Below are 21,564 nucleotides of genomic sequence, written 5' to 3'. Positions count from 1 at the left end.
TAGTTTTTGGCCATGTCTGTGAACTGCTTTTTTTCTACAACAATAAACAACTGAAGGAACATCCTCAGGGACTGGTGATTCCATCATTTTTGCCAGGGGTTGTACATATACTACACAATATAGCTATCGATATAGACATATACTACACGATATAGATATAGACATATACTACACGATATAGATATAGACATATACTACACGATATAGATATAGACATATACTACGCAATATAGATATAGACATATACTACACTATATAGATATACACATATACTATACGATATAGAGATAGACATATACTACACAATATAGATACAGTATAGACATATACTACGCAATATAGATATAGACATATACTACACAATATAGACATATACTACACAATATAGTTATAGATACATATATATTCTACACGATATAGATATAGACATATACTACGCAATATAGATATAGACATATACTACGCAACATAGATATAGACATATACTACGCAACATAGATATAGACATATACTACGCAATATAGATATAGACATATACTACACAATATAGCAATAAATGAGTATAGCCTCAGGTTGACAAAAGGAATAAGTCAAATAAGAGTACCATCATCCAGATTAAGATTGAGAGATTGGGGAAGTGGAAATGCGGAGGCAGTTGCTGGTGCTGACCAACGCACGTCCACACCTGAGAAGTTTTGTTATGGATTATCTTGGTACTTGGTAATAGATGACAATTGATTGGTCATAAAATAAAGTTTATTGCATACAAAAAAATTATATATACAAATTATATATACAAACAATGTATTTCCTTATAAAAACAATTTGTATACGCCACAGTTAACAAGCTACTAACGGGTTCACCCGTAGAGTTTCTGTTGAGAGGGGGTATACATAAAAATCCTCAACCGGTTTCGCGGCAAGAGACCGCTTCTTCGGGAGGGATGGTCTTTGAAAACAAATAATGCATTTACACAAAGCATAATAAACACAGCAAAGGAATTTAACAAAGGATTACATTAAATATTAAAATAAGGAGACCAGCTCACCCACTCCAACGGGACCAGCAATCGACATGGCTCAGCAATTCCCCCCACGGCGGACACGGGGGATTGTAATTAACAGAATCTAATTGAAAGGTAATGTTGGAATTAAAATTTAAAAGCTAAAAAGAAGCTTGGTACACACAAGGGTGTGATGAAGTGACGGGTAGGCCAAACCAGTGATTACGTGAAAAGAAGGGGGGTGAATTCTGTATGGGGAGAGAAAAGGGGGGGGGAGAAAGGAGAAAAGGGAGGGAGGAAGGGAGGGGGGAAAAAGGGAGGGGTGGGGAAGGGGGAAAAAGAACAGGAGGAAAAGGAAAGGGGGGGTTAATAGGTTGGGGGGGGGGTGGAATGGGGGGGAGGGGAAGGAAAAAAGAAGGAAGGGGGGAGGAAAGAGAAAAACCAGGTAGGAGGGGAAGAGAGGGAGGGGGGGAAGACTGGGAGGGAAAGAGGGGTGGGGAAGGGGGGGAAATAGGGGGAAAAGGGGGGGGAGAGGGAGGGGGGTGGGGAGGTGGTGGGAGGGGTGATGGTGGGGGTGAGTGTGTGGGGGCTGGGAAAGATGCCGCAGCTGGGGGGGGAGGGGGGGAGAAAGGTAGCAAGGGTAAAACAGATAACCACCCTGATCATCAACAGATATGCATATTTAAAAATATAATAACTCACCCCCACCATCACCCCAAAATGTATTGTCAATAGCAACTTTAGAAATATATTCACCTAGAAAAATTATGACGTGTTCAATAATATTTGTGTATATTTATATTAATTGTGTTTTATTTTATATATATATATATATATATATATATATATATATATATATATGCAGAGCATATATATACAGTGGGGACAGAAAGTATTCGGACCCCCTTAAATGTTTCACTTTTTGTTATATTGCAGCCATTTGCTAAAATCATTTAAATTCTTTTTTTTTCCTCATTAATGTACACACAGCACCCCATATTGACAGAAAAACACAGAATTGTTGACATTTTTGCAGATTTATTAAAAAAGAAAAACTGAAATATCACATGGTCCTAAGTATTCAGACCCTTTGCTCAGTATTTAGTAGAAGCACCCTTTTGATCTAATACAGCCATGTATCTTTTTGGGAAAGATGCAACACGTTTTTCACACCTGGATTTGGGGATCCTCTGCCATTCCTCCTTGCAGATCCTCTCCAGTTCTGTCAGGTTGGATGGTAAACGTTGGTGGACAGCCATTTTTAGGTCTCTCCAGAGATGCTCAATTGGGTTTAAGTCAGGGCTCTGGCTGGGCAATTCAAGAACAGTCACAGAGTTGTTGTGAAGCCACTCCTTCGTTATTTTAGCTGTGTGCTTAGGGTCATTGTCTTGTTGGAAGGTAAACCTTTGGCCCAGTCTGAGGTCCTGAGCACTCTGGAGAAGGTTTTCATCCAGGATATCCCTGTACTTGGCCACATTCATCTTTCCCTTGATTGCAACCAGTCCTCCTGTCCCTGCAGCTGAAAAACACCCCCACAGCATGATGTTGCCACCACCATGCTTCACTGTTGGGACTGTATTGGACAGGTGATGAGCAGTGCTTGGTTGTCTCCACACATACCGCTTAGAATTAAGGCCAAAAAGTTCTATCTTGGTCTCATCAGACCAGAGAATCTTATTTCTCACAATCTTGGAGTCCTTAAGGTGTTTTTTAGCAAACTCCATGCAGGCTTTCATGTGTCTTTCACTGAGGAGGCTTCCGTCGGGCCATTCTGCCTTAAAGCCCCGACTGGTGGAGGGCTGCAGGGATGGTTGACTTTCTACAACTTTCTCCCATCTTCCGACTGCATCTCTGGAGCTCAGTCACAGTAATCTTTGGGTTCTTCTTTACCTCTCTCACCAAGGCTCTTCTCCCCCGATAGCTCAGTTTGGCCAGCTCTAGGAAGGGTTCTGGTCGTCCCAAACATCTTCCATTTAAGGATTATGGAGGCCACTGTGCTCTTAGGAACCTTAAGTGCAGCAGAATTTTTTTGTAAGCTTGGCCAGATCTGTGCCTTGCCACAATTCTGTCTCTGAGCTTTTCAGGCAGTTCCTTTGATCTCATGATTCTCATTTGCTCTGACATGCACTGTGAGCTGTAAGGTCTTATATAGACAGGTGTGTGGCTTTCCTAATCAAGTCCAATTTGTATAATCAAACACAGCTGGACTCAGGAAAAGGGGAGAGACACATACTGAGAAGATATAAAGTGCTGCACACCCCGATTAATGTCAAAAAGAAAAAGAAGGTATCCCCCGTGGGGTTTTAAAGCAGCAAAAAATTATGAAAATAATAGGTTGTTACTTGAAAGAGTTTTTTTATTAATGGAACTTAACCATAATGGTTAAAATAGGAGCTGTGCTGCAGGAGATAACACAAATGAAGCTGGCACAAGTATTATACAATGATCAAGCGCTAAAATAGGATGATAATCCTGACGCGTTTCGACCCCGTTGGGTCATCTTCAGAGGATTGAGGCGCTGTGACAAAATTTGCGGGAAATTTTGTCACAGCGCCTCAATCCTCTGAAGATGACCCAACGGGGTCGAAACGCGTCAGGATTATCATCCTATTTTAGCGCTTGATCATTGTATAATACTTGTGCCAGCTTCATTTGTGTTATCTCCTGCAGCACAGCTCCTATTTTAACCATTATGGTTAAGTTCCATTAATAAAAAAACTCTTTCAAGTAACAACCTATTATTTTCATAATTTTTTGCTGCTTTAAAACCCCACGGGGGATACCTTCTTTTTCTTTTCACAGCTGGACTCAAATGAAGGTGTAGAACCATCTCATGGATGATCAGAAGAAATGGACAGCATCTGAGTTAAATATATGAGTGTCACAGCAAAGGGTCTGAATACTTAGGACCATGTGATATTTCAGTTTTTCTTTTTTTATAAAATCTGCAAAAATGTCAACAATTCTGTGTTCTTCTGTCAATATGGGGTGCTGTGTGTACATTATGAGGAAAAAAAAGAAGTTAAATGATTTTAGCAAATGGCTGCAATATAACAAAGAGTGAATAATTTAAGGGGGTCTAAATACTTTCCGTCCCCACTCTATATCATTGTGATGATAATGGCTTATAGCTCATGAAAACCCCAAATCCACAATCTCAGAAAATTTTAATATTGTGAAAAGGTGCAATATTCTAGGCTCAAAGTGTCCCACTCTAATCAGCTAGTTAAGCCATAACACCTGCAAAGGGTTCCTGAGCCTTTAAATGGTCTCTCAGTCTGGTTCAGTAGGTATCACAATCATGGGAAAGACTGCTGACCTGACAGATGTGCAGAAAACCATCATTGACACCAGGGCAGGACTTAGGGTGGTGGGGGCCCCTGGGCTGGAGTCACTTTCGGGCCCTACCTTCTATATCTATCTTGCACTGATGACCAATGGCACTGATACGTGGCACTGATGACACCTGACACTGACAGGTGGCACTGATGACAGATGGCACTGATACGTGGCACTGATGACAGATGGCACTAATTACGTGGCACTGATGACAGATGGCACAAATACGTGGCACTGATGACAGATGGCACTTATACGTGGCACTGATGAGGGATGGCACTAATACGTGGCACTGATGACAGATGACACTAATATGTGGCACTGATGACAGATGGCACTAATACGTGGCACTGATGACACGTGACACTGACAGGTGGCACTGATGACAGATGGCACTGATACGTGGCACTGATGACACATGACAAGGGACATGGTCAACACAGAACTTCCCCGATGTGCGCCCGCGGCGGCGCGCAGAGGGGAAGTATACAGGAGGAGGGCCAGGGATGCCCTCCTAGCAAGTGGCGTCCGCGCTAGAGCGCGAGCGCCACGGGGCCCCCTATTGGGCGGGGCCCATGGGCTTAAGCCCACTCAAGCCCTATAGTAAGTCCGGCCCTAATTGACACCCTTCATAAGGAAGGTAAGCCTCAAAAGGTAATTGCAAAAGAAGTTGGATGTTCCCAAAGTGCTGTATCAAAGCACATTAATAGAAGGTTATGTGGAAGGGAAACGTGTGGAAGAAAAAGGTGCTCAAGCAGCAGGGATGACCGCAGCCTGGAGAGGATTGTCAGGAAAAGGCCATTCAAAAGTGTTGGGGACTTTCACAAGGAGTGGACTGAGGCTGGGGTCAGTGAATCAAGAGCCACCACACACGGATCTTGGACGTGGGCTTCAAGTGTCGTATTCCTCTTGTCAAGCCACTACTGAACAACAAACAACGTCAGAAGCGTCTCACCTGGGATAAGGAAAAACAGACCTGATCTGTTGCTCAGTGGTCCAAAGTCTTCTGATAAGAGCACATTTTGCATCTCATTTGGAAATCAAGGAGCCAGAGTATGGAGGAAGAATGGAGAGGCACACACTGCAAGATGCTTGAAGTCCAGTGTGAAGTTTCCACAGTCTGTGTTGATTTGGGGAGCCATGTCATCTGCTGGTGTTGGTCCACTGTGCTTCATTAAGTCCAGGGTCAACGCAGCCGTCTACCAGGAGATTTTGGAGCACTTCATGCTTCCTTCTGCAGACGAGCTTTATGGGGATGCTGACTTCATTTTCCAGCAGGACTTGGCACCTGCCCACACTGTCAAAAGCACCAAAACCTGGTTCAATGACCGTGGGATTACTGTGCTTGATTGGCCAACAAACTCGCCTGACCTGAACCCCATAGAGAATCTATGGGGCATTGCCAAGAGAAAGATGAGAGACATGAGACCGAACAATGCAGAAGAGCTGAAGGCCGCCTTTGAAGCATTCTGGTCTTCCATAACACCTCAATAGGGCCACAGGCTTCCATGCCACGCCGCATTGAGGCAGTAATTGCTGCAAAAGGGGCCCAAACCAAGTACTGAGTATATATGCATGCTTATACTTTTCAGAGGTCCGATATTCTTCTATGTACAATCCTTGTTTTATTGATTGCATGTAATATTCTAATTTTCTGAGATTATGGATTTGGGGTTTTCATGACCTGTAAACCATAATCATCACAATTATGACAAATCACGGCTTGAACTATCTTGCTTTGCATGTAATGAGTCTATCTTATATATTAGTTTCGCCTTTTAAGTTGCATTAGTGAAATAAATTAACTTTTGCACGATATTATAATTTTTCCAGTATAACCTGTACAGAAATGTGTCCTAGAAGATTAACATACTTAGTGGATCGGTGATATTTCAGCTTTGGGTAGATTTATATCAATTGTGTTTTATTATGGATAATTAGTTAATAGACAGGTGTGTCTACATATACAGTATATATATATATATATATATATATATATATATACAGAAATGTGTCCTAGAAAATTAACATACTTAGTGGATCAGTGATATTTCAGTTTTGGGTAGATGCCAGTGAGATGTACTTACATCTCCTACAATTTGTTGATAGTTTTGAAGCTGCCATGTCTGCATTTGCAGTGCATTAATACGAGTAAATCCCTCTTGTGGTGGATAGTCTGGAGTTAAAACCTAACTGAAGTTTCAGTTAAATCATCTAAATACATTCCAGGTGCATCAGAAAAAATTTTGTAAAGTCTTACAGTCTGTTGTCTATATAAATCAACCACAACTTGTGTAGAAAAGCCTGTCCCCTGCCAGCATGCTGCAGGACACTTTCCCTTTGTGGGAAAGCCTTCATCTCTTTGCAGAGGTCCATAAATGAACTCAGGAAGGGAGAGGAGGGACGTGTAGGGCCTTTACAGAGAGACCAGTGTGTCCCATAACAGCAAGTGCAGCATGCTGCGGCAGATTTTTGATCAGATCAGTTTTTCAGGCGTACCTGACTGGGAGATTCATGTGGGTCTATAGGCAGACAGATGTAAAAGAACTTGTGTCTGTTTTATACCCGCTTACCTCCAAGTTTGTTCAGATTTGAAAAAAAAATGGGAAAGGGACTGCATCCTTTTCTGTTTTTCCGGATCTGAGGCCCGTTTACATCTAGAGATTTGAGATTGCGGGCGGAATCGCTGCGATTCTGCCCGCGATTACAAGCTGCACTGTAATACTAGCAAAACGCAGGATACATTTGCGTGGCATTCATTTTTAATGACACCAAAATGTAAAATAATTTTGCTGTGATTTATCGTGTGGCAATCGGACCACGTGAAGCTTGCCAACCAAAGGAAGCTCCTGTCCATTGCTTCCTTACACCACTATTAGTCTACACTACTTTAGTCAGCTAATAGCGTTTGTATTCCTAGTTCCTCCCCAACCTGAGATGACTGCCACCATAGAACGACACATGTGCAAAGGCACAAAGAAAATTTTAAACATAGTGTGAAATATCACTAAAACTATGGGGTGCATGTGTTCCAGCACTTACACATAGCTCCTCAATCTAGCAAACTCAAAAGTCTGGGTCCAATCGATCACAAACCAGCACCTTCCAACAATTACCTTTGTGGCAAAACGCCAGTGTATGCCGAGAAGGAAGATCCATTGGGGAATGTTTCAACAGAAGTCCCTTATTGCATAATCACTGGGGCACTGCGTGCAGCCTACCATGTATCATGGCAATACTGACGTCTTCTCCATGGAGTCTCCAAGTCCCCCATACAAAACAGCTGGCTAAGAAAGAGTTCAGTGCACACCTCACAAAGCAAGACATAGAATCCTGTCTGGACCCCATATTGACCAGTCTTGGGGCTAAATTTTAAAGCAAACTGCTTAAGAAAGCATGCACTTTATCTCAAGAATTAGCCTCTCTGGGCAACCGCATGAATGAGACAAAACATGATGAACTGTCTTTTGCAATTCATAGTCATGGCATGGGCCATTATATGTCAAACACTGCCCAGAAAATAGTCCACAATTTCAGAAGCCATGGCATCCCTGAAACAGTCACAGACTTTACCCCCTGTGTTTCAAGATGATTTCAATCCCAGTTTAGGGATTTGCCGGTGGCAGAATGCACATAGGGTAAGGCCTGAATCACCAATTGATAAATATCCTAAAGACATACAGTAGTGCTATGCAATAAATACTTCAGAATTAAGGTAAAAAATCTTGAAAGCAGCTTGTAACATGACTATTACGTTGGATGGAACCAAATGGATAAGCTGCCTTCATATAAATCTCCGGCTTCATGGAAACACTATTGCAAAATAAGTGACTTTGATGCTTGCAGCTGCCTGCTTAAGACACCGCTGGGGGTTCTCCTTTAAAATAGCTGTACCTGCAATGGTAAAGCAATACTTTATATTGCTATAACCAAACAAGAAGGTCTGGACATTTGAATTTAGGAAATTTTGATATGAAATTTGGGCTGTGCAATGCAGACCCCCAACTTTATTTATCTGTTGATCTGACCAATACCAATCAGGTTTTCTCCACTTTTACAATAAAGCCATTTAAGACTTCATCAGGAATAATTTACCTACTCTTAAATAGCAAACATCATTAAAACCTACCTACCCTAATATGCTAAAAGACCTCTATTGAACTCACTTGCTAACAGGAACAAGTTTAGATCATCTGGTAAGGTCTTTCTCTTCTGGTCTCTGATCTAATGAATAAAACCCATAGGGATGGATTTACAAATAGACTGTGCACTTTGCAAGAGCATTTACTACAGAGCTTAGTAAATAAGGTAAAGCTTCACTTTGTAAAGAATACCCAATCACATGTTTCCAATCGCATGCAAGGAAAATTTGAAGAGAACAGCATTTTTGCTTGCACATGATTGGATAATGGCAAGTCAGCAGAGGTCACCCTCATTTTCTAAACTCTGGAGCAAATGCCCTTGCAGTGAGTACAAAGTCTGTTTGTTTTACTAAATCAACCCCAGCCTGTGGACATTTGGTAATGCCAACACATACTCTCTGTTAGGCCCCCTCAGTCAATGCTCTTTGGCACTAATCCTTGGTTTTCTCCTACCCTGTTTCCCTGAAAATATGACCTAGCGTGATTGTCAGTGATGGCTGCAATATAAACCCCATCCCCAAAATAAGCCCTACCCTGTTTCCCCAAAAATAAGCCCTACCCTGAAAATAAGACCTAAAACGACTTTAACTAGTGCTTATTTGGGGGGGGGGGGTAGGGCTTATATTGCAGCCATCACCGACAATCACGCTAGGTCTTATTTTCGGGGAAACAGGGTAGTTCTATCTTACATTGGGCTTTGTTCCCTCACAAATGGCATGCATGACTCATTTCTCCAGCCTCACACTTCTATATATCTTTTATTTAACTGGTTATGCTAACATATCCTTGCAATGCCACATTATAGGATGCTAATTGCATTGCAGACTTTTGAGACTAGGGAATGTTATCATCCCTTAGAATCTTGATACTTTTCAGACAGAATATTTGCCATCTCTGTTGGACTTTGCTACTCTATTTTAAGTTGGTCAGGTTTTGTTAGGCCAAATGTACCTCATGGTCAAATGTACCATGTTCATACGTCTTTGTCACTTGTGTGTATGGATGTGTATTCTGAGCTACTGAAACTCGCAATAACTCCACTTGGTCTATACCTGACTGAAAACAAAGGATGGCTCACCTCCTTACTTTGATGACACCCCTTCTTTATCTGTTGTCTAAACAAATCCGAGGTCCGATATTCTTCTATGTACAATCCTTGTTTTATTGATTGCATGTAATATTCTAATTTTCTGAGATTATGGATTTGGGGTTTTCATGACCTGTAAACCATAATCATCACAATTATGACAAATCACGGCTTGAACTATCTTGCTTTGCATGTAATGAGTCTATCTTATATAATAGTTTCGCCTTTTAAGTTGCATTAGTGAAATAAATTAACTTTTGCACAATATTATAATTTTTCCAGTATAACCTGTACAGAAATGTGTCCTAGAAGATTAACATACTTAGTGGATCAGTGATATTTCAGTTTTGGGTAGATGCCAGTGAGATGTACTTACATCTCCTACAATTTGTTGATAGTTTTGAAGCTGCCATGTCTGCATTTGCAGTGCATTAATACGAGTAAATCCCTCTTGTGGTGGATAGTCTGGAGTTAAAACCTAACTGAAGTTTCAGTTAAATCATCTAAATACATTCCAGGTACATCAGAAAAAATTTTGTAAAGTCTTACAGTCTGTTGTCTATATAAATCAACCACAACTTGTGTAGAAAAGCCTGTCCCCTGCCAGCATGCTGCAGGACACTTTCCCTTTGTGGGAAAGCCTTCATCTCTTTGCAGAGGTCCATAAATGAACTCAGAAAGGGAGAGGAGGGACGTGTAGGGCCTTTACAGAGAGACCAGTGTTTCCCATAACAGCAAGTGCAGCATGCTGCGGCAGATTTTTGATCAGGTCAGTTTTTCAGGCGTACCTGACTGGGAGATTCATGCGGGTCTATAGGCAGACAGATGTAAAAGAACTTGTGTCTGTTTTATACCCGCTTACCTCCAAGTTTGTTCAGATTTGAAAAAAAAATGGGAAAGGGACTGCATCCTTTTCTGTTTTTCCGGATCTGAGGCCCGTTTACATCTAGAGATTTGAGATTGCGGGCGGAATCGCTGCGATTCTGCCCGCGATTACAAGCTGCACTGTAATACTAGCAAAACGCAGGATACATTTGCGTGGCATTCATTTTTAATGACACCAAAATGTAAAATAATTTTGCTGTGATTTATCGTGTGGCAATCGGACCACGTGAAGCTTGCCAACCAAAGGAAGCTCCTGTCCATTGCATCCTTACACCACTATTAGTCTGCACTACTTTAGTCAGCTAATAGCGTTTGTATTCCCAGCTCCTCCCCAACCTGAGATGACTGCCACCATAGAACGACACATGTGCAAAGGCACAAAGAAAATTTTAAACATAGTGTGAAATATCACTAAAACTAGGGGGTGCATGTGTTCTAGCACTTACACATAGCTCCTCAATCTAGCAAACTCAAAAGTCTGGGTCCAATCGATCACAAACGAGCACCTTCCAACAATTACCTTTGTGGCAAAACGCCAGTGTATGCCGAGAAGGAAGATCCATTGGGGAATGTTTCAACAGAAGTCCCTTATTGCATAATCACTGGGGCACTGCGTGCAGCCTACCATGTATCATGGCAATACTGACGTCTTCTCCATGGAGTCTCCAAGTCCCCCATACAAAACAGCTGGCTAAGAAAGAGTTCAGTGCACACCTCACAAAGCAAGACATAGAATCCTGTCTGGACCCCATATTGACCAGTCTTGGGGCTAAATTTTAAAGCAAACTGCTTAAGAAAGCATGCACTTTATCTCAAGAATTAGCCTCTCTGGGCAACCGCATGAATGGGACAAAACTGTCTTTTGCAATTCATAGTCATGGCATGGGCCATTATATGTCAAACACTGCCCAGAAAATAGTCCACAATTTCAGAAGCCATGGCATCCCTGAAACAGTCACAGACTTTACCCCCTGTGTTTCAAGATGATTTCAATCCCAGTTTAGGGATTTGCCGGTGGCAGAATGCACATAGGGTAAGGCCTGAATCACCAATTGATAAATATCCTAAAGACATACAGTAGTGCTATGCAATAAATACTTCAGAATTAAGGTAAAAAATCTTGAAAGCAGCTTGTAACATGACTATTACATTGGATGGAACCAAATGGATAAGCTGCCTTCATATAAATCTCCGGCTTCATGGAAACACTATTGCAAAATAATTGACTTTGGTGCTTGCAGCTGCCTGCTTAAGACACCGCTGGGGGTTCTCCTTTAAAATAGCTGTACCTGCAATGGTAAAGCAATACTTTATATTGCTATAACCAAACATGAAGGTCTGGACATTTGAATTTAGGAAATTTTGATATGTAATTTGGGCTGTGCAATGCAGACCCCCAACTTTATTTATCTGTTGATCTGACCAATACCAATCAGGTTTTCTCCACTTTTACAATAAAGCCATTTAAGACTTCATCAGGAATAATTTACCTACTCTTAAATAGCAAACATCATTAAAACCTACCTACCCTAATATGCTAAAAGACCTCTATTGAACTCACTTGCTAACAGGAACAAGTTTAGATCATCTGGAAAGGTCTTTCTCTTCTGGTCTCTGATCTAATGAATAAAACCCATAGGGATGGATTTACAAATAGACTGTGCACTTTGCAAGAGCATTTACTACAGAGCTTAGTAAATAAGGTAAAGCTTCACTTTGTAAAGAATACCCAATCACATGTTTCCAATCACATGCAAGGAAAATTTGAAGAGAACAGCATTTTTGCTTGCACATGATTGGATAATGGCAAGTCAGCAGAGGTCACCCTCATTTTCTAAACTCTGGAGCAAATGCCCTTGCAGTGAGTACAAAGTCTGTTTGTTTTACTAAATCAACCCCAGCCTGTGGACATTTGGTAATGCCAACACATACTCTCTGTTAGGCCCCCTCAGTCAATGCTCTTTGGCACTAATCCTTGGTTTTCTCCTACCCTGTTTCCCCGAAAATAAGACCTAGCGTGATTGTCAGTGATGGCTGCAATATAAGCCCCATCCCCAAAATAAGCCCTACCCTGTTTCCCCAAAAATAAGCCCTACCCTGAAAATAAGACCTAAAACGACTTTAACTAGTGCTTATTTGGGGGGGGGGGCTTATATTGCAGCCATCACCGACAATCACGCTAGGTCTTATTTTTGGGGAAACAGGGTAGTTCTATCTTACATTGGGCTTTGTTCCCTCACAAATGGCATGCATGACTCATTTCTCCAGCCTCACACTTCTATATATCTTTTATTTAACTGGTTATGCTAACATATCCTTGCAATGCCACATTATAGGATGCTAATTGCATTGCAGACTTTTGAGACTAGGGAATGTTATCATCCCTTAGAATCTTTATACTTTTCAGACAGAATATTTGCCATCTCTGTTGGACTTTGCTACTCTATTTTAAGTTGGTCAGGTTTTGTTAGGCCAAATGTACCTCATGGTCAAATGTACCATGTTCATACGTCTTTGTCACTTAGATATGGATGTGTATTCTGAGCTACTGAAACTCGCAATAACTCCACTTGGTCTATACCTGACTGAAAACAAAGGATGGCTCACCTCCTTACTTTGATGACACCCCTTCTTTATCTGTTGTCTAAACAAATCAGTTGTTGCCCTTTATTTTCTAATAAAATGGCAAACACATTTCTGATGCAGATTAAGCAAAGATTTCCCTTACAATCTTAAGGCCTTCCTTCATTATAAGCTATCATTACGTTACAAGAAACCAACTTTTCTACTCATAATCCCCACCACCCAATCTACTTACGACACCTATAGCGAGATGTAACTCCTGCCACTGACACCTATGATGGGGCATCGTTCCTCCCAATGATACCAATGATGGGGCACTGTTCCTCCTCCTACTGACCATGGGTGCTATTTCCTTTTTTTTTTTTACTCCCACTACTGACCACTAAACCTGAGACATTATTTATTCCCACTGATGGCTGAACATTTTTTCCGCCCACTGGCCACAATCAAGCCCTCCTGAAGTCTGAAGGACAGTAAACTGGCCCTTTGTTTAGAAAGTTTGGCGACCTCTAGAGGAACATTTCCTTCACAATGATAAAGCTGAAATCTCAAATACTAACCTTTGGGCCACATAATTCATTACAGCATTACAATGCACAAGGAATCATATACTGAACCCATAATCCTAATGGTAGAATTGGATTTGTTCTCTAAATGTCATGCCTAAATTCTTACCCAACAAACTTTACAACAAATTAAAGAAAAAATTCTGGCCTTCAAAACATTATTTTCTTGCTGAAAAATTCCTTTGCTTCTTGAAAGCTAGATTTTTAATTCATTCACATGTAACAAGCACTAGATTTGCAACAAGGCTGAACCAATCTATGAAGCCACACTATATAAATTACAAATCTTGAACGGAAATATATTCCCATCCTAATGCCAATGTAGAGCTATTTAAAACCTTTATCAAACTTTCCTCTTTTTCCATCCATATATGGCACCTACCAGAAAGCACAAACATGGTTAGACAATCCCACCCTAATCCCTCAACAAATCGAAACCTGGTCTTACACTAAAACCCAAAATGTACAACTTTTTTGCCAAACCACAAGGTCCCCCTTCAAATGTAGAGAAAATTTAACTGGAAATCACTTCATATCTATTTTTGATTGAATAAAAGGTAAAGTAGATACAATCCTTCTTATGGAATGTGTATTCCGTCCTCCCACAATTCCTAATCTCACTTCCAAGGGTGACAGGAAGCCTGGTTAACAATAAGTGCAATTTCACACAAACACATAATCTATTTGAATATTTAATATATGTTATCGTTAATGTTTTATGATATAACCTTTCATTGACACATTATTGTAATCCAGGGACAGGCAGAGGTCAGGGCAGCCCACAGACGATAAGTGTAATCCAGGGACAGGAAGAGATGAGGGCAAGCAACAGACGATAAGTGTAATCCAGGGACAGGAAGAGATGAGGGCAAGCAACAGACGATAAGTGTAATCCAGGTAAAAGTAGAGGTCAGGACTGGCAGCAGGTTAGAGAGTAATCCAGAACAGACAAAGTTCGAGGCAGGCTAACTAGGACTAGGGTCAGAATGAAGTTTCAGGGTGATAAGTAGGGAGTAATTGTAATTAGAACTATTACAAGCCCAGAAACAGCCTTCTTGTGATGCTGAAATAAAGTGTCATAGATGCCACAGCCTATGAGGGCACTAGAGGCAGAGCTGCTTGAGACAATGCATCTGATGAAGGCTGGGTAGAGACTATGCCTAAGGGACTGGTTCCAAATGAGCTATAGCCCATTGCTATAGTGGAGGCTAGAAAATAAAAACATTAGCCTGCGGTTTAATTTGTTATTCACTTATTTGGTCCTATATAAGCCATTTTAAATAGGACAGGAGTGCTAACCAGAAATATTTTTTTGGAGACAGCCAATTAGACTATGTACAGCATCCATATGTACATATGGATAAAAGTAACAATCAAAAAGGGGTTTACTGAAAGTGCGTCTTTAAGTTCAGGCTGTTTTTTTTCTTCCTTTTTTTCTTGGTTAAAAAAGCTTTTTTTATTCCTTTGAGGAATCAAAATGTTTAATTATGAATGTTTTGCCATCCTAATGTGGAGGAAGAAATCTGTTACATTTTCCTATTTGTATTCTTTTCCACCAGGGATTCATTGTGGCTTTGTTGTATTGCTTTCTTAATGGAGATGTGAGTAATATTTGTCATCATCATTTATTATCATTATTACACTAAAGACTCTCTCGTCCCTCCCTCTCCCATCTCTTCTCTCCTCCCCTCCGGTGTAGGATTAGCTGAATATGTGATCATTATGATTGGCTGCCACAGTGGCCCCATGATCAGGAGCTGGTCCTGCCGGCTCCTGATCATTGGCACTGGCCAGGAGCTGTCTTTGACATCTCTTTTACTGTCCTGGGAATGCACAGTTAGCATGCTCTTGGCACGGAAAGCTCTCCTGCCCATGGATATTAAAGCCCACCCTCTTTGCCATGTGCATTACGTGTTCGGCAAGAGGTCTAAAATGCCAATGCTACATCCATCCATCATGATCTATTTCTTCTTTTCATAATTTCAGGTTCAAGCCGAGATCCAGCGGCACTGGGGCAAGTGGCAAAGTTCATTGGAAAGCAATGTGTTCAACCTGGTGACTCAGGACTTTACAGCATGAACTATCACATACTAACTGATTATGGAGATGTGTATGGAGACGGTTCAGGATGAACATGCCCCTGGCTATGGGGGCATAAAGGAGAGACACATTGTGTGGAAAAGCAATGGTGCTGAAGGCTTCTGAGAGTTCCTGTATCAACAGACTGCATTATGGCCACCAGATGGCGATGATGAGCATACTTATTGCCTATTATCTCAACCCCATCCTCCAGACATGAAAAATGAACAAAGCACACCCTACTATAGTGTATACTAACCTGAATCTAAAGCACCGAATCTGGTTCCTCTTTTATTTCTTTTCTCTCTGTCTGCATGACTCACTCCTAAAAGATTAAGCCGACACCTCAACCTCCCAAGGGGATGGCCTGCCCCTTCCTCCAGCACCTAGCAGATGACTCCTACTCTCAGCTCTGTTTCTCTGAACCTGTGAAGACGGGGTGTGTCACTTTCCTCCAATCAGCTATCAGATTTCACAGAGCTGTGTGCTCTAGCTCTGCAGTGTGTGTGACACCTTACTCCTGCCCCTTGCTTCCTGCTGCTGAGGAGAATCTTTTCATCTGTGTGTTATAGAAGGCTGTAGAAAAGAGAGGGTAAACAGGTACAACATATGTAGAAGGATTTGTTTCACCTCTCCGTATCATCGGAAGCAAGTCACTTCACTAGGTATATGTAAGACCCCTTTCACACTGGAGCATTTTGCAGACGATATAGCGTTAAAAACAGCACCCGCAAACCGCCCTAAAACAGCTGCTCCATTCGGGCTTTCACACTGGAGTGGTGCACTGGCAGGGCGTCAGAAAAAGTCCTGCCAGCAGCCTCTTTGGAGCAGTGAAATCAATGGGGCAGTGCTGCGATACCGCTGGCAAAATGCCTCTCCGGCGGCGTTTTGTGGGCGGATTTAAACCCTTTTCGGCCCCTAGCAGGGGGTTAAAACCGTGCCGCTAAAACGAGGGTAAAGCGGCGCTAAGAATAGCGCCGCTTTACCGCTGACACCGGTGGCCACCTAGTGGCCATAAGGCAGTATTTTCTGCATTTACAAATCCAAATTAAAGAGGATATAGCCTGAGAACATTCCATTTTGCCCCATTTGCACAGAACAAATTTTACATGCAGTTTCAATGGGTGAACAGCCATGTGAACCTCTTACAAATACACCTCATCGTTTTTGGGGATGCCTGTTAGTGAATTTGCCTATCGACTCTCCAAAGCAAAAAACAGTCCATATTTTTTTATGACAATGTTAAGGCAATAATAAGTCTCTCTTTATAGATTTGTAGTTTAAGTTTTTCAAAGACAAAGTAATGTATGAATCTACAGTATATAAATTGGATCTGTGAGGATCTATTTGATTTACAGTTTGTGTGGACGCTGGGAAGCTGCCAGCTGCTAATATCCTAATAGAATTCCTAGTAACATCCAACAATTACACTCCTTAAGTGGACTCTCTCTATAATGTACAATGAATTGTTCTGTGTGAGCTGATACCATTACCAGGACACTCAGGGAGATGTGGAGGCATAAACTATTGTAAAGAATTCCTGACAGCTGGGTCTCCAAGAGATGTAAGGATCTGGTAAGTGATCCAATCAGCTGGTGCTGAAGTAAATAAAGACACTGTCATTTTTCCTATTAAAGGAGAACTCCACTTTCATAAAAAAAAAAATAGAGCATGTCAAACTGTTACACAAGCCATTTTGTAATCTAATGTTATTAAAGTTACCGTTCCATTTCAATCTGTAGCCAGTGTAATTTTTCAAAACTGATCAAAAAAACTCACTGCAATTTGGGGGGTTGCTTGCAACAGCAAGGACCACTTGGTACAGCAACCAGCCCCATCCAGCTGCAGCGTATTTCAGCCTGCCATAGACTTTAATAGACCGCAGGCAGCAAAGCTGTGCCCCCTGGGTGCCCGAAACATGGCCACATCTAGGGGGGGGTTGGGGTGGGCTGTGCCCCCAGATTTCTGTGGTTTCCTTCTTGAACATCCATCAATATGTGTCAGGAACCATAAACCAGGCAGAGGCAGAAAATGCAGTTAAAATCTCACCTTTAACCACTTGCCTACAGGGCACTTTCACCCCCTTCCTGCCCAGACCAATTTTCAGCTTTCAGAGCTCTCACACTTTGAATGACAATTACTCAGTCGTGCAACACTGTACCCAAATGAAATTTGCATCCTTTTTTTCACACAAATAGAGCTTTCTTCTTGGTGGTATTTAATCACTAGTGGGTTTTTTATTTTTTGTGCTATAAATAAAAAAAGACTAAAAATTTGGTGAAAAAATGCCTTTTTCTTTGTTTCTGTCATAAAATTTAGCAAATTAGTAATATTTCTTTATAAATTTTGGCTAAAATTTATGCGAATACATATCTTTGGTAAAAATAACCCTAATTAGTGTATATTATTTGGTTTTTGTGAAAGTTATAGAGTTTACAAGCTATAGTGCAAATCATTGAAAATTGATCACACCTGATCACACCTGATGTACTGAAGACCTACTAACACTAACAAGCCAGGAACGTACAAATACCCACAAAATGACCCCATTTTGGAAAGCAGACACCCCAACGTATAATCTATGACGCATAATGAGTCTTTTGAACTGTTCATTTTTTTCCAGAAGTTTTTGGAAAATGTGGAAAAAAATGAAAACGCATTTTTTTCCCACAAAGTTGTCCATTTTTAAGATATTTCTAACACATAGCATGTACATAGCAAAAATGACACCCAAAAATACATTCTGCTTTTCCTCCTGAGTATGGCGATACCACATGTGTGAGACTTTTAGACAGCCTGGCCACCAGGGATGAGCCGAACACCCCCCTGTTTGGTTCACACCAGAACTTGCGAACAGGCAAAAAATTAGTTCGAACACGCGAACACCGTTAAAGTCTACGGGACACGAACATGAATAATCAAAAGTGCTAACTTTAAAGGCTTATATGCAAGTTATTGTCATAAAAAGTGCTTGGGGACCTGGGTCCTGCCCCAGGGGACATGAATCAATGCAAAAAATTTTTTTAAAAACTGCAGTTTTTTCGGGAGCAGTGAATTTAATAATGCTTAAAGTGAAACAACAAAAGTGTAATATCCCTTTAAATTTCGTACCTGGGGGGGTGTCTATAGTATGCCTGTAAAGGGGTGCATGTTTCCCGTTTTTAGAACAGTCTGACAGCAAAATGACATTTCAAAGGAAAAAAAGTCATTTAAAACTACTCGTGGCTATTAATGAATTGCCGGTCCGACAATACACATAAAAGTTCATTGATAAAAACGGCATGGGAATTCCCCACAGGGGAACCCCGAACCAAAATAAAAAAAAAAAATGACGTGGGGGTCCCCCTAAATTCCATACCGGTCCCTTCAGGTCTGGTGGTCTGGTATGGATATTAAGGGGAACCCTGGCCAAATTTAAAAAAAAAAATGGTGTGGGGTCCCCCTCAAAATCTATACCAGACCCTTCAGGTCTGGTATGGATTTTAAGGGGAACCCCGCGCCAAAATAAAAAAAAAATGGCGTGGGGCCCCCCTAAAAATCCATACCAGACCCTTATCCGAGCACGCAACCAGGCAGGCCGCAGGAAAAGAGGGGGGGGCGAGAGAGCACCCCCCTCCTGAACCATACCAGGCCACATGCCCTCAACATTGGGAGGGTGCTTTAGGGTAGCCCCCCAAAACACCTTGTCCCCATGTTGATGAAGACAAGGAGAAGGGAGAGGGGGACACCTTAAATTCATCCAAAAATAGGTTCTGGGAAAAAGGGAGAGAGATGGGGGGGGGAGGAAAGGGGAATTTTCCACCCGTTAACATAGTTTATTTAAATTAATTATGCCCCTAATGTCACCCATATCATTTATTAATTGGTTCAACAGTGTATAGCTGACAAGCAATCAAATGGTTGTTCAATGGACCATAAAGGCATATATATAGAGAAAAAGAAAGGGGGCGGGAGAAAGCCCCCTAAAAAAGATGGTCCGCTCAAGAACAAACTGTTATGAACCTAAAAAACGTTATTGTGTCATAATACTAAATAGAACAATCCACTAACCATGTGTATTTAAAAAATAGGGCAAAAAAGTCCTATTGTGTGCTGGTGGCCACCGCAGACATTACACATATATCATAAATTCATGCATTCACACTCATCAGAATAATGTCACTGAGGACCCGGGTCCGTGCAATTTTCATGGATTTCCAAAGCCAGAATGGCTGCATGAATAGTAGACTTTCGGTCCTTCTTAAGTAAAGTGCAAGTGCTAATGATAAATGAGGGTCCCTTCAGATGTGAACCGATAGCCAGTTAGACATATGTATGTGTCAAAACCGACAAGGTGAAAAGCAAGAGTGTCTTGGTTGGTTGGTAAAAGGTGGCAACTCCAAGGGGGGGGGGGGGGCAAACTCACATTGAGTACATAGAAGATGGACGGAGAATGGCCATTGATAAGATGCTTCCTATATGTAAAGGTACAGTTTAGCTCACCGTCTGGCGTCTTCAATAGAGAGGTGATAGAGCCCAGGAGAGTTGCTGATAGCCGCACTAGTGTGGATTGAAGACAAGGGCCTCATCCCCACAACCCTTGGCCGGTGGTTGTGAGGGTCTGCAGGCAGGGGGCTTATCGGAATCTGGAAGCCCCCTTTAACAAGGGGACCCCCAGATCCCGGCCCTCCCCCCTGTGTGAAATGGTAAGGGTTTGTACCCCTACCATTTCACAAAAAAACTGTCAAAAATGTTAAAAATGACAAGAGACAGTTTTTGACAATTCCTTTATTTAAATGCTTCTTCTTTCTTCTTTCTTCTTTCTTCTTTCTTCTTTCTTCTATCTTCTATCTTCCTTCGGTTTCTTCCTCCATCTTCTTCTTCTTCTGGTTCTTCCGGTTCTTCTGGTTCTTCCTCCGGTGCTCTCGTCCGGCATCTTCCTCCACGGCGTCGGCGTCTTCTTCCCTTCTTCTCCTCGGGCCGCTCCGCATCAATGATGGCATGGAGGTTCTCCTCTTCTGATGGTTCTTAAATAACAGGGGGGGCGGGGCTCCCCCTGTTAGTGACCCCGCCTCCCTCTGACGCACGGGGACTTGAAGGGACTTCCCTCTGGCATTCCCCGTGACGTCAGAGGGGGTGCGGGGTCACTCGTTACGTAACCCCGCCCCCTTCTGACGTCACGGGGAATGCCACAGGGAAGTCCCCGTCAAGTCCCCGTGCATCAGAGGGGGGTGGGGTCACCGGGTGGCTCCGCCCCCGCGCGATTTAAGAACCATCAGAAGAGGAGAAGCGTCACACAGCGGGAGCCTCCCTCCATGCCATCATGGATGCGGAACGGCCCGAAAAGAAGATGAAGACAAGAAGATGAAGAGAAGAAGATGAAGAGAGAAGCGTCACACATAGAATTGCCACCTCATCCCTTTAAACCCGAACACATATGAATTACACAGGTTCTGAGGCTAATTTAATGCAGATAAGGCAACAAGTGAGTTTAATTACCATCTTAATCATCCTCAGAACCTGTGTAATTCATATGTGTTCGGGTTTAAAGGGATGAGGTGGCAACCCTAGTCACACAGCGGGAGCCTCCCTCCATGCCATCATGGATGCGGAGTGGCCCGAGGAGAAGAAGGGAAGAAGACGCCGACGCCGCGGAGGAAGATGCGGACGAGAACACCGGAGGAAGAACCAGAAGAACCAGAAGAAGATGGAGGAAGAAACCGAAAGAAGATAGAAGATAGAAGAAAGAAGAAAGAAGAAGCATTTAAATAAAGAAATTGTCAAAAACTGTCTCTTGTCATTTTTAGCATTTTTGACACTTTTTTAGTGAAATGGTAGGGGTACTCTTGTACCCCCTTACCATTTCACACAGGGGGTGGGCCGGAATCTGGGGGTCCCCT

At 42.0% G+C, this 21,564-nt stretch overlaps 1 protein-coding gene across 2 annotated transcripts in view; it reads left to right on the top strand.

Annotated features, from left to right (window-relative positions):
* LOC141114293 (vasoactive intestinal polypeptide receptor-like) overlaps positions 1–17,893 on the top strand; it is a 195,862-nt gene extending 177,969 nt beyond the window's left edge. Inside the window, exons 12-13 of one of the 2 annotated variants that reach the window (XM_073607897.1) lie at positions 15,166–15,207; positions 15,593–17,892. In XM_073607897.1, coding sequence (XP_073463998.1) covers positions 15,166–15,207; positions 15,593–15,685 — 135 coding nt within the window. In that variant the 3' untranslated portion in view covers positions 15,686–17,892. Of the gene's footprint in view, positions 1–15,165; positions 15,208–15,592 lie in introns of both variants that reach the window. The other variant, XM_073607898.1, reaches the window with a different exon arrangement.
* The last annotated feature ends 3,671 nt before the right edge of the window (positions 17,894–21,564 follow it).

The sequence above is a fragment of the Aquarana catesbeiana genome, linkage group LG12 (assembly GCF_042186555.1).
Source record: "Aquarana catesbeiana isolate 2022-GZ linkage group LG12, ASM4218655v1, whole genome shotgun sequence".
Lineage (NCBI taxonomy): Eukaryota > Metazoa > Chordata > Amphibia > Anura > Ranidae > Aquarana > Aquarana catesbeiana.
Note: the sequence above shows the minus strand (reverse complement) of the source record. Positions and strands in the feature narration are given on the sequence as shown.